Source organism: Capra hircus, chromosome 2, assembly GCF_001704415.2.
Source record: "Capra hircus breed San Clemente chromosome 2, ASM170441v1, whole genome shotgun sequence".
In the NCBI taxonomy this organism is placed as follows: domain Eukaryota; kingdom Metazoa; phylum Chordata; class Mammalia; order Artiodactyla; family Bovidae; genus Capra; species Capra hircus.
The window spans coordinates 68,537,111-68,549,508 of NC_030809.1; the positions used below are offsets into that span (position 1 = coordinate 68,537,111).

At 33.2% G+C, this 12,398-nt stretch overlaps 1 protein-coding gene across 2 annotated transcripts in view; it reads right to left on the reverse strand.

Moving 5' to 3' along the window:
- Nucleotides 1-12,398, reverse strand: part of DPP10 (dipeptidyl peptidase like 10) — a 771,622-nt gene that overhangs the window by 94,874 nt on the left and 664,350 nt on the right. For both annotated transcript variants that reach the window (XM_005676208.3, XM_005676210.2), the window contains exon 11: nucleotides 9,235-9,358. In XM_005676208.3, the coding sequence (XP_005676265.1) occupies nucleotides 9,235-9,358 (124 nt within the window). The remainder of the gene's footprint in view (nucleotides 1-9,234; nucleotides 9,359-12,398) is intronic.

Genomic DNA, 12,398 nt, shown 5'->3' on the forward strand with positions numbered 1-12,398 from the left:
CCTTTTTGCTATTGAGGTATGAGTTCTTTATATATTTCTAAATAGTAACCCAGCATCAGACATACAATTTGCTGGTATTTTCTCCCATTCTTTAGGTTGGCTTTTCATTTTTTGACTTCTTCTTTGCTGTATAGAGGCTTTCTAATCTGACATTTGTACATTTATTTAGTTGCTGTGCTTTCAATGTCATAGCTAACAATCCAATCCCGAGATCAAAGTCAAGTTTCCCCCTTTGTTTTCTTCAAGGATTTCTATGGATTCAGGTCTGTTACTTAAGTCTTTAGGCTTCCCAGGTGGTGCAGTGGTAAAGAATCTGCCTGTCTATTCAGGAGACCCAAGAGACCCAGGTTCGATCCCTGGATTGGGATGAGCACCTAGAGTAGGAAATGGCAATCCACTCCAGTATTCTTCTCTGAAAAATTCTATGGACAGAGAAGTCTGGTGGGCTACAGTCCATGGGGGTCACAAAGAGTCCGACATGGCTGAGCACACACACACACATTTAAGTCTTTAATTCATTTGAATTTATTTTCTGTGAGTGGTGTAACCAGGGTCCAATTTCATCCTTCTGCAGTGGTTATACAGTTTTCTCAGCACCATTTCTTGAAGAGACTGTCCTCTTCCCATTGCATGTTCGTGGCTCCTTTATCAAACAGCAGTTGAATACATATGCACCAGTTTATTTCTGGGCTCTCTATTCTGATCCATGGGTCTATGTGTCTTTTTATGCCACTGTCATACTGTTTTAATTAACATAACTTTTAAGCATAGTTTGAAACCTGGGAGCATGATGACTCCAGTTTTGATTTTCTTTCACATGATTGCTCTGCTATTCAAGGTGTTTTGCGATTCCATAGAGATTTTATAATCTTGTTTTCTGTTTCTGTTAAAAATGCCTTTGGAATCTGATTGAGAGACCATTTAATCTACAGGTGAACATTTAACACTATTAATTTTTTCCAATCTATGAACACAAGATATCTTTCCATTTTTTTCTTTCTCCATTTTTTCATCAATGTCCTATAGTTTTTGATGTATCTTTTACCTCCTAAGATAAATTCATTCTTAAATATTATATTTTATGCATTCTATTGTAAATGGAATCATTTTCTTTTATTATTTTGATAGTTTGTTATTGTGCAGAAACAGTACTGATTTATGTATGCTGATTTTGTGTCCTGCAACTTTACTGAATTTATTGATTACATTTAACTTTTTAAAATTAAGTCTTCAGTATTTTCTATGTATAAAATCAACTGCAAATAGATGCAAATTTACTTTTTTCTGTCCAGTTCTGATGCCTTTTATTTCTTCTTCTTATCTGAAAATCTTCTTTACTGTGTTAAACAGGAGTGGTGAGAGTGGGCACCCTCATCTTCCTGAGCTTAGAGTAAAAGCTTTTATTTTAGCTTTTCACCACTGAGTCAGAAGTTATCTATACATTTGTTATATGGACTTCATTATGTTGAGGTATGTTGCTTTTATATCCACTTTGCTGTGAATTTTTTTTCATGAATGGCTGTTGAATTTTGTTAAACATATTTCATCTATTGAGATGATTTTTATCTTTCATTCTATTAATGTTGTGTATCACACTTATTAACTTGTATATGTTGAGTCATCTTTGCATCTAAGGGATGAGTTTCACTTGATCATGGTGTATGATCCTTTTAATATTCTCCTGAAATGAATTTGCTTGTATTTTGCTGAGAACTTTTACATTTATTTGTTATTTCTTGCAGCATCTTTGTCTGGCTTCAGTAGCAGAGAAATGCATGCCACATAAAATGTGTTTGAATGTGTCCCCTTCTCTTTGACATTTGGGAAGTGTTTGAAAGGATTAGTGTTTATTCTTCTTTAAGTACTTGGTAATTTTCACCAGTGAAATCATCTGGTTCTGGGCTTTTCTTTGTTGGGAAGATTTTTATTTCTGATCAATCTGTTTAGTAGTAACTGGTCTTTTCAGGTTTTCTATTTTTTCATGATTCAGTCTTCATAGGTTTAATGTTTTTAGAAATGTATCCATTTCCTCTTGGTTTTCCAATAAATCGGCATGTAATTTTTCATAGCTGTCTTCTATGAACTTCTATATTTCTGCAATATCTATGTCAATTGTTATGTTTTCTCTTTCATTTATATATATATATTAGTCATCTTTTTTTTTTTTTTTGGCCAATCTGGCTAAAGGTTTGCCAAAATTGTTTATATTTTCAAAGAACCAGGTCTTAGTTTTATTAATTGACTGTATTGTTTTCCAACTCTCCATTTCATTTATTTGTGCTATAATATTTATTTTTCCTTCCTGCTGCTAATTTGGGGCTAAATTTATTCTTTTTCTAGTTATTTGAAATAAAAAGTTATGCTATTTTTTGGACAGCTTTCTGTTTCCTTCATGTGTGTGTTAATAGCTATATACTTTCTTCTTAGACCGCCTTTAAATAATTCCCATAAGTTTTGGTATATTGTGTTTCCATTACTGTTTGAGTCAAGATACCTTCCTATTTCCCCCCTTATTTTTTATTTGGTTCACTGGTTGTTCAAGACTGTGTTGTTTACTTTTCACGTATTTATGTTTTCTCCAGTTTTCCTCCTGCATTGATTTCTAGCTTCATATCACTGTGGTAAGAAAAAAAAAGGATGATCTTAATCTTTAATTTGCTGAGACTTGTTTTGTGGCATAACATATAATCTATCCTATAAAAAGTTCCATGTATGCCTGAGAAGAATGTGTATTCTGATGCTGTTGCATGGGAGTGTTCTATATGTGTCTATTAACTCCACTTGCTCTATAGCACTATTAAAATCAACTATTACCTTTATTCCCTCAATGATACATCCATTGTTGAGATAGGATGGCATTCTAGAAAGGTCAGCTGTTATCATCCTGTCCAGGAAGATGGAGCTTGCTATTGGGGTCTATTTTGGGACAAAACCACTTCTGAAACTCTGAGGTGTATGTGTTATTAGATAGGACTTGCTTGATTTTCTGTATAAGCTTCACTGTGGGATGAGCTCTACTATTGCTCCCATCAGACTTCCTAATGAGCAGGATTGGGAAGTATAGTAGACAAGGCTATAAATTAGCTTCCTTATCCAGGGAGGGTTGGAGAATGGGCTCCAATGCCTGCAGAGCACATTGTAAGGGACTCCAAATCAGGCAAATCTGAACAATGAGTTTCCTGAGAAGACAGGGACAGTGATTTTGTTCTGTAGGTGGGAATAGAACTGGCGGGATGTACTGTTCAAATACCACTGTAAGTGAGGATATAGGATGGGTTATGCAGCATCCCGGGTGCTCCGTTTAGGTTTACCGGTTGGGTGGGGCTAGTGGTTGTATTTAGCATTGAGTGAAGGTATGAATTAGCTTCTCTACCTGGGTGAGTCCACAGACCAGGACCCAAGATTGGCAAGGCTACTGTTTAAAGACTGAATCATGCTAAACTGTGCACCAAGCTCCCTGGCAAGACAAGCATTGGTTTTGGATCTGCAGAAGGGCAAACCACTGGCTGTGTTTACTGCTTACTCAGGTGCCACTGGGCTATATAGGTTTCCTGATCAGACAGTCCTGAGCTGCACTCAGTAGTAGACAAAGCTATGAAATAGCTTCTTTCTGCAGGGCTACAGAACAGGCTCCAGTGTTGACTGTGCTTGCCATTTGGGATCCTGAATTGGATAAAACTGCAAACCTAGTTCCCTGGCTGGATAGGATCACTGTCTTGGCTGTACAGATGGCAAAGATGCTGCTTTGAATTTCTACTTGAGCACCACTGGGAAAATGAAATGTCTGCCAAGATCTGAGAGCTGATGGCTATAAGTTCCACCCTACCCTTTTCTATCACAATCTCCAGTGGTATAATCCTCCAAATTCCTCTTCCTGATCCTCCTGAGGCAAGACCCAAGTGAGCCTTCCATGAAGAAATCACAATTCTGGAGGAGCTAGATGTCCACCTTGGACTCTCTTTTTTCCACTGGAGAAACTGTAGGCCTAGAGACACCTCTCAGTGTGGCACACAATAGTGGGCTGAGTGGAGGGGGCAGTTATGAGGTCAGAGTGTAGCCACTCTTATCTTTTTAATGGGTTCTTTTCAGTCTCTGTGGCCCAGGGGGTGCTTCAGTCTCATCTCCATGTCCTAGGGTTTTCATAGCAGTGTCCTATATATGGATATTGCTTTTGGTCTTCTGAGAGAGACTAAAGTCTGGAATGATCTATGTTGCCATCTTGATGACACATGTGACTTCTTTTATTTCTTAAATCATTAAAGAAATCCATTACAGAAGCCACTGTTTTCTGGAGTTTTTGTTGTGGGAAGATTTCTGATCATGGAATTCAATTTCTCTAATTGATATGGAAATGTTTCAATGTTTTTCCTCTTCATATATGTCATTTTGGGTCATTTTTACCTTTTGAATGATATTTTTCATATGATACTTTCAAGAATGTATGGCATACAACTCATTTATTATATCAAAATATAATATGATATATGCACTATATGATATCTACTTTCTTTTTTTATTGAGGTGACAGTTGATTGACAAAATTAGTTTTCAAGTACACACAGTGTTAGTTTGCACCTCTTAGTTCTCTGTCTCCACTGGTAACCACTAGTTTATTCTCTGTATCTGTGAGTCTGTTTCTGTTTTGTTATATTCATTCGTTTTATGTTTTAGGATCCCCGTATAAGACATAATACACAGCAATTTTCTTTCTCTGTTGGATTTATTTTCCCAAGTATAATACCCTCCTGTTCCATCAACATTATTGCAAATGGTATCATTCCTTTTTTTTTTAAGACTGAGCAGAATTCCATTGTGTGTATATACTCTGATCAAGCAACTCAGGTTTCTTTCCTATCTTGTCTATTGTAAATAATGCTATTATGAAGAATGGAATGCATGTATATATTCAAATTAGCATTTTGGGTTTTGATTTTACATATAGATATATATACACCCAAGAGTATATTTCTGGTTCATATCATAGTTTTGTTTTTAGTTTTCTGAGGAACCTCATACTGTTTTCCAAGTGACTACATCAATTTACATTCTTACCAACAGTGTACAAGTGTTTGCTTTTCACCACATCCTCCTAAACCTTTTTTTTTTTTAATAGCTATTCTGATAGGTGTGAGGTGATATCTCATTGTGGTTTTGATTGGCATATCTCTGATGATTAGCAATGTTGAACATATTTTCATGTGTCTGTTGGCCATCTGGAGGTTTTCTTTTGGAAATTGTCTATTGGGGCCTTCTGACCAATTTTTAATCAGGCTTTATTTTATATATTGACTTTTATGAGCTGTTTGTATATTTTCTATATTAATCCCTTGTGAGGCATGACATTTGCAAATACTTTATCCCATGGACCAGATAATCTTTTTATTTTGTCAGTGGTTTCTTTTGCTGTGCAAAAGATTTTAGGTTGAATTAAATCTCACTTTTAAAATTTTGTTTTTATTTCTTTCACCTTAGGATACATTTTTAAAAAATATTGGCACAATTTATGTCGAAGAGTATTCTGCCTATGTTTTTTTTTAGGAGTTTTAGAGTTTCAGGCCTTATATTTAGGTCTTTAATCCATTTTGAGTTTATTTTTGTATACTAAGTGAGGAAATGTTCTAATCTCACTCTTTTATATATTGCTTTCCCCAGCACCACTTTTTGAAGAGATTGTCTTTTCTCCACTGTATATTCTTGCTTCTTTTGCTGTGGATTACTTGACCTTAAGTGTGTGGGTTTTTTTTCCAGCCTAACTATTCTATTCCACTGATCATGTCTGGTGTGTGCCAATACCATTCTGGTTTGATTGCTGTAGCTTTGCTTTATCATCTGAAGTCAAGGAAGTGTGATGCTTCCAGCCCTGTTCTTCTTTCTCAAGATTATTTTGGCTGTCTTGAGGCCTTCTGTGTTTTCACACAAATTTCAAAGTTAATTAGTTCTAATTCTGTGAAAAATGCCCTCAATGTATCCATTGGGACTCTTTCACCTTGAAACTGGCACTTTGTGGGGTGTTTCTTGTTTCATCAGTACACATAAGTATTCATCAGGTTTTCATGTTTTAAAAATAATTTTTGCTTTCACTGATTTTCTCTATAGATTGTTTTATAGTTATTTGTGATTTTATTTTTATATTTCATTCTTTCTTATTGCTTTGAACTAAATTTATACTTCTTTCTCTAGCTTCATAACATAAGAGCTTTATCACTGATTGAATACCTTCTTCCTTTTCTAATATAAGCATTTAAAGATATAAACTCTATTTTAATATATATTATTTTATTCATCCACATAATAATAGTTTGACAAGTTATGTTTTCATTGCACTTGAATTCTAAAATATTTTGTGATTTTCCTTTAACTTATGAGTTATTAGGAACATTTTTAAAATTTTCAAATATTTTCCAAATATTCTTTATTTGCAGGCATGCTAGGTTGCTTCGGTCATGTCTGACTCTGTTTGATCATGTGGACTGTAGCCCTCCAGGCTCCTTTATCCGTGGGATTCTTCAGCCAAGAATAGTGGAGTGGGTTGCCACACTCTTCTCCAGTTAACACTCGTTACCCATTTCTAATTTAATTCTCTTGTAGTCAAACAATATACTCTGCTTGATTTCAGCTTCTGCATTTTAAGACTTGTAAATATTTCCTTTATACTCAAGAGGACTATTGATTATATAGTCATTGAATGAAATTTTCCTAAATATCCACTTAAGTTGTTAGTATTGTCTGAATCCTTTATTATATTTATGGACTTTTTGATTACATATTTCTTCCAATACAATGAAAATCATATTTAAGTCCCTAAGTATATTTCTTTCTATTTCTTCTTTAGCTTTGTCAGCTCTTGATTATAAATTTTGCTTATGTATTTAGAATCCTTATTATTAGATATATAGGTACTTAGAATTGTTATAGCTTCCTAATCAACTGACACTGTATCATTATCAAATTACTCTATTAATATTAAAACTTTTATTTCTCTAATACCTTTTTGAAAACCTCAAAACTAGAGTACATTTTATTTTACTCCCACATTTATCATATTTGGCACCTTTACTTCCCTAATTTTGATCTGAGTTTTCATCTGATATCAGGTGTTTTAGCCTAAATAAATCTCTTTCCTGCAGATCTACTTTTGATGAATTATCTCAGTTCCTGTTTATCTGAATCTATCATCTTTTGTCTTCATTTTTGCAGGGTATTTGCATAGAATATAGACTTTTAGTTTGATACATTTTTTCCTTCAGTCCTTTAACTGTGTCTTTCCATTGCTTTCCAATACAGAAGCAGTATTACTCATCATTATATTTCACAATATGTAACATGCTTTTTCTCTCAGGATACTTATTTTTTTTTCTCAATCTTTTGTTCGAAATAATTTATGTAGTATGTTGTGACATATTTTATCTTTATTTTGAGATTTGCTAACTTCTTGGATATATGGATTAATGGTTTTTCATCAGGTTTGGGATATTTAAGTCAGTGTTTCTTACATATTTTCCACCCCAATATCTCAAAATTTGAGGCTTTGTTCATTTTTTTCCCAGCCTTTTTCCCTTAGGAATTTTGTTTGAATTATTTCTATTTCCCCTACTATAACAGATTCTAACATGTTGGTAAGTTCATCCAAACAATTTTTCATTTCAGACACTGTAGTTTTCAGTCCCTGAAATTCCATTGTTCTATTTTCATAGTTTTTATTTAGCTACTGAGATTTTTCATCTATTTACTAATTATAGCCACTCTTTAACTTGCTAAATAAAAAAAAAAAAAACAAGTAAAAGCTTTTTTTTTTTTTTAAGTCTGTTTTTTAATTCCAAAATCTATATCCTTTGTAAGTCTGCTACTTATTTTGGGGGAGGTGGGTGAGTTATATTTTCTATGTTTCTAGGTATATGGTATATTTTAATTGTATGATTGATATTGTGAATGCTAAGTTTTGAGAATTCATTTTTATTTTTTTTTGAAGAGTAGACTTTGTTCTGTCAGGCAGCTAGTTCACAAGCAAATGAACTCGATTTCTTCAAGGTTTAATTTGAAGGTTTATTAGAAGGAGTTTACAGCAGTTTTATTCCTAATACTTTTTCTTTCTGGGCTCTGAGTTGAACTCAGGGCTTTTACTGAAAGATTTCTATTTTTGCTGTTCATTGGTCCAAAGTCTCCAAGCATTCTGCAACTTGCATATTTTCTATTTGCTTCTCTTTCTAAGATAGGCCCTGTACTTACACAGCTAAGTACTGAGATAAAGACTTAAGAGATCCTTTACACAGTTTTCTGAAGTTCTTTTCTATATAGCTCCCATCCTGTGGTACTTATCCTGCAAATTTCAGCCACCACAATAGCCTCAAACTAATTCTCCCTGTCTTAATGGATCAGTTGTGCTTTTCTTGGATGCTATTACCTTACAATGTGGCCTCAAATGTGTCAACAGGAAGAAACTACAGGTTTATTTCACCTTTCATGTCTCAATTGTCTTATTGTCCATCATCTGACTATAGTTGTTTAATGTAGTTTGTAAAGTTTTAGAATTGATTTCTGTAGAGATACTAGGCTGGCAACATTTACTCCATCATATCCAGAAGCATAAGTCTGAAAATTTTGTTGTTAAATAATTGCAAATTCTTTACCAAGTACCCAATATGTATCATAACAATTTAAACTTATTCAAGTATCTCCTTTATTAAGGATCTTAAAAACTATATGTACAGAATCTACTGAATATTTTATAAATATGATTATAGAATTTAAATACAATATATTTTCAAAAGATATTCAAGAATCTTTTTTTTTTTTTTTACTACTTTCAATTAATGTAAAGACAGAGACAATTTGTTAGACGACTAATCTGGACTACAGAAAATCACTGAATCTTTCAGAGTATGTTTAAAAAAGACAGAAAAGAAACATCCCATGTTCTCAAGTTAATCACTGTCAAAATGTAGAGAGAAAGCTCATACTCGAGAGTGAAACTAACAAGGCTTGGACTATCTTTCATATTATATAAGAATTCATTGTTTTAAAGCCTAGTTTATTCTCTTTGGTTTATCATCTGTATTTCTTACTTAAAAGTATGTAAGACATATGAATTAAAGTATACAATGCTAATAGAGTGACTATTCTACTACCTTCAGAGTTAAATAGTGAAGTCTTTGCACAAATGACTGTTTACTTTTCCTTTGAGAGGTAGCATAAATGATTTTATGTTAAGCATGAAGGAAAGCAAATTATACTCACTCTGCTACAAGCACCAGTAGTGGTCTCACAGACTGTGAGGATGGAGATGTTCTGAGGTCGGTTTAACCATCTGACCACCGTCTTGGTGTTGCTTACCCATTTAACCATAGTGATATAGTATTCTCTAGTTTGGAAACAAAATTAGAATTTACATTAAGAGCCAGAGAACCTGCATAGTTCCAAAAATTATACTTGTTATTTTATATGCAGAATAAAGAAAACACTATAAGGATGTCATATTACATGAATCTCTCTCTCTATATATATATATGTATATACACATATACATGTGCTTCTTCAAGTATTGACATATGCAAATACAAATTATGTGTATACATATATATGTAAACATGTGCACATTTACAAATATACAGAAAATCTGAGACTAATGTTAAAAGTGAATGATTTCACAGAAGGAATATTTTTAGAAAAATAAAAATAATCAAAATGCTATACCTCTATAAGTAATTTTTTATTTTTTGTTGATTATTAACAGTACTAACATATGTGCAAAGTAAGTAAAAACTTTCTAAGCTATATTCTATTTTACTTTTTCAAAAATATTCAATAATAAATTAAAAGGCAAATCTTATTGCTGATTTAATAATTATTTCTTAGGTATGACTTCCATGTCATCTCACTTTATCCAATAAGACTTCAGATACAGAGTCATGAATAGTTTGTTTTGGTCTTTTTGCTTGTGGGACAAGGGCTACTCTCAATCTTATTCATAATACTTCTTACAATATTGCTTTTCTAGCTTATTCACTTGAAAAAGTTTAAAGCATACAAAGAATCAAATGGAGAGTAATGAGAAGGGCTACCAAATTTTGGGTATACTGAGGATGCTAATTATGATGATTATGATGTCCTCAGACTGGCTGTGGACTGGGAAAAGTTATATTTTTCCCTTACAGTTTATATTTTTTCATTATAGAGTCTATGTTTGGAAATTTACATAATATGTCACAAAATCCCCCAATCCACACATAACAAATGCACTCATCCATAATTCAATTTATGATAAGAAAAATCTAACAAAATTGCCCAGTTTAAGAATATATGCAATGCTTTAGAAATGGTTTGAAAAATGCCATCCATGTATATTATGTTAAAATTAATCCATCAGATTTTTATATGACTTAGAAGAAAAACACTTATGAAAGAAAAACCTTCTGTCCTTAGACACATCTGGGTTAGACATTCAGCTACCTGAATCTCACATTGCTAACATTATTGAGTAGTTAGTACTATCTCTAGAAAATGTGTTAGCCCATCAAAGAGAAAACATCAGTGGAAGGACAAGCATAACTTGTTATACAGTGAATCTTGCCATATCTTCTTCAACAAGCTCTTCAAGACATCCAGTAGCTTTCACAACCAGCTGAGTCCCACATGAAAATTGCCTGGAAACTCAGTGAAGTCATAGAATAAAGTTCCCTAAATAAAGTTAACAAAGCAACTTCGAATAAAATATGCAACTGATTTAGGATTAATCTTTGGCCAAATCAATGGAACTTGTAATTCTTAATAAATATATCTATATATATATATCTATATCTTATTCATTTTCACTGTGCTTTATTTAAACTGATTTATTTTATGTGTATTATGTTTGGCAGTGTGAATACTAAAAAGGAAAAATTATAAGCATCAGCTTTTAAGAAATACCTAGACATTTTAGCATGGAGAAAAATGATAATGGATACTATAATCAATCAGGAAAAAATGCTGAATTGAGATAATATATATTTATCATTAATTGGCGTAAAAGTGCAAAACTGAAGGAAAACAAATTTGATTGTTATAAACAACTGATCATAGATTGCAAAATCAAAGTGCCCATATTTATTGAAAAATAATGCCACATAGAAGAATTTTACAAATGATCAGAAATTTGTCTCAATTAACTAAAGTGAGTGGTAGTATACTTTGTGCCAAATGAGAACATGAATAATTTTTAAAATAGATAACAGCAGGAACAACAAATAAAATTTAAATATTCATTTTAAGTGTTTTTCCTTTCAAAATAGTCCTCAAGTGAAATGTTTTAAGAACATATTTGCAATGTCTTCCCAGATATTGATACATTACATTTGTTACCTATGACAGGAAATCTTGGCTTAAAAGAAAATTTTTACTTATAAAAACAATTAAAATTCAATTAAAAAGAAAATTCAACTGGTACAAATCTGGTGAATAAATGATTTTTAAAAAGAAACTAACTTAGGTGTAAAATTAAGTTAAAAATTATTATTTATAGTCATACCACTTATATTTTCTCTTTGATCAAATAATATTATTTTGTGCATTTGTGCATAATGTATCTTATGTTCATAAGCAAAATTTAGTCTTATGTGAGACATTTTAGTACATATATTGATAAGGATTAGAGTTCTCCATAAAATAAAACTTGTAAAGTTCATTGGGATAATTTCAAACCATTGAAATCTCTATGATAAAGTGTTGGAAATACCCAAAATGAAAGATAAGTGGAACTTGACACCTAAGAAGGTAGGGACGATCAATCCCATATTCTTTCTTTCTTTGTTTCAAGATCCTAGGTGCACATCTCCTTATGATTCATAAAGACTTTTTCAGTTTGCATATAAATATTTAGGGTTGCTCTTAATGAGGAAGTAAGGACATGCCCTTACCTGAAAAGGCCACACTCTTTGGCCTGCCTGTTGCAAATGTGGCTGTCCTCCTGGAACTTCATCTCATGAACACATTAGATCTGGTGTCCCACAACCAGTGGCCAGCAAAGCTGTCCCTTCCTTCTAACTGGCTTTCCTGCTTGTTCCTAGTCTCCATGGCTCTGGATTACCCAGGAAGCCCTCAAGGATCTCTCTGGTCCTCTTGAGCCACAGAGACAGAGACAAGCAGGTTAGAGGGATTGCACTCAAGTCAAGAAAGACTTTCTACTAGCTGGGTGGTCTGGTACAGGAGATCTAATTGTTCACAAGGGTGTGTGAAATGGAGGTGCCAGCATCATCAGCAGACAGGTGAGTCAGCAGTCACACCTGTGTTTTCACTGGCTTCCTGTTCAATCACTCCCCTTTGTTCACAACAGTCTTTGTGCAAGTATGCTCACATGCTTCCAGATAATCCAAGATCTCTGCCCATTAGTGTATTGTGATGACATTCATGACTAACTCACAGCT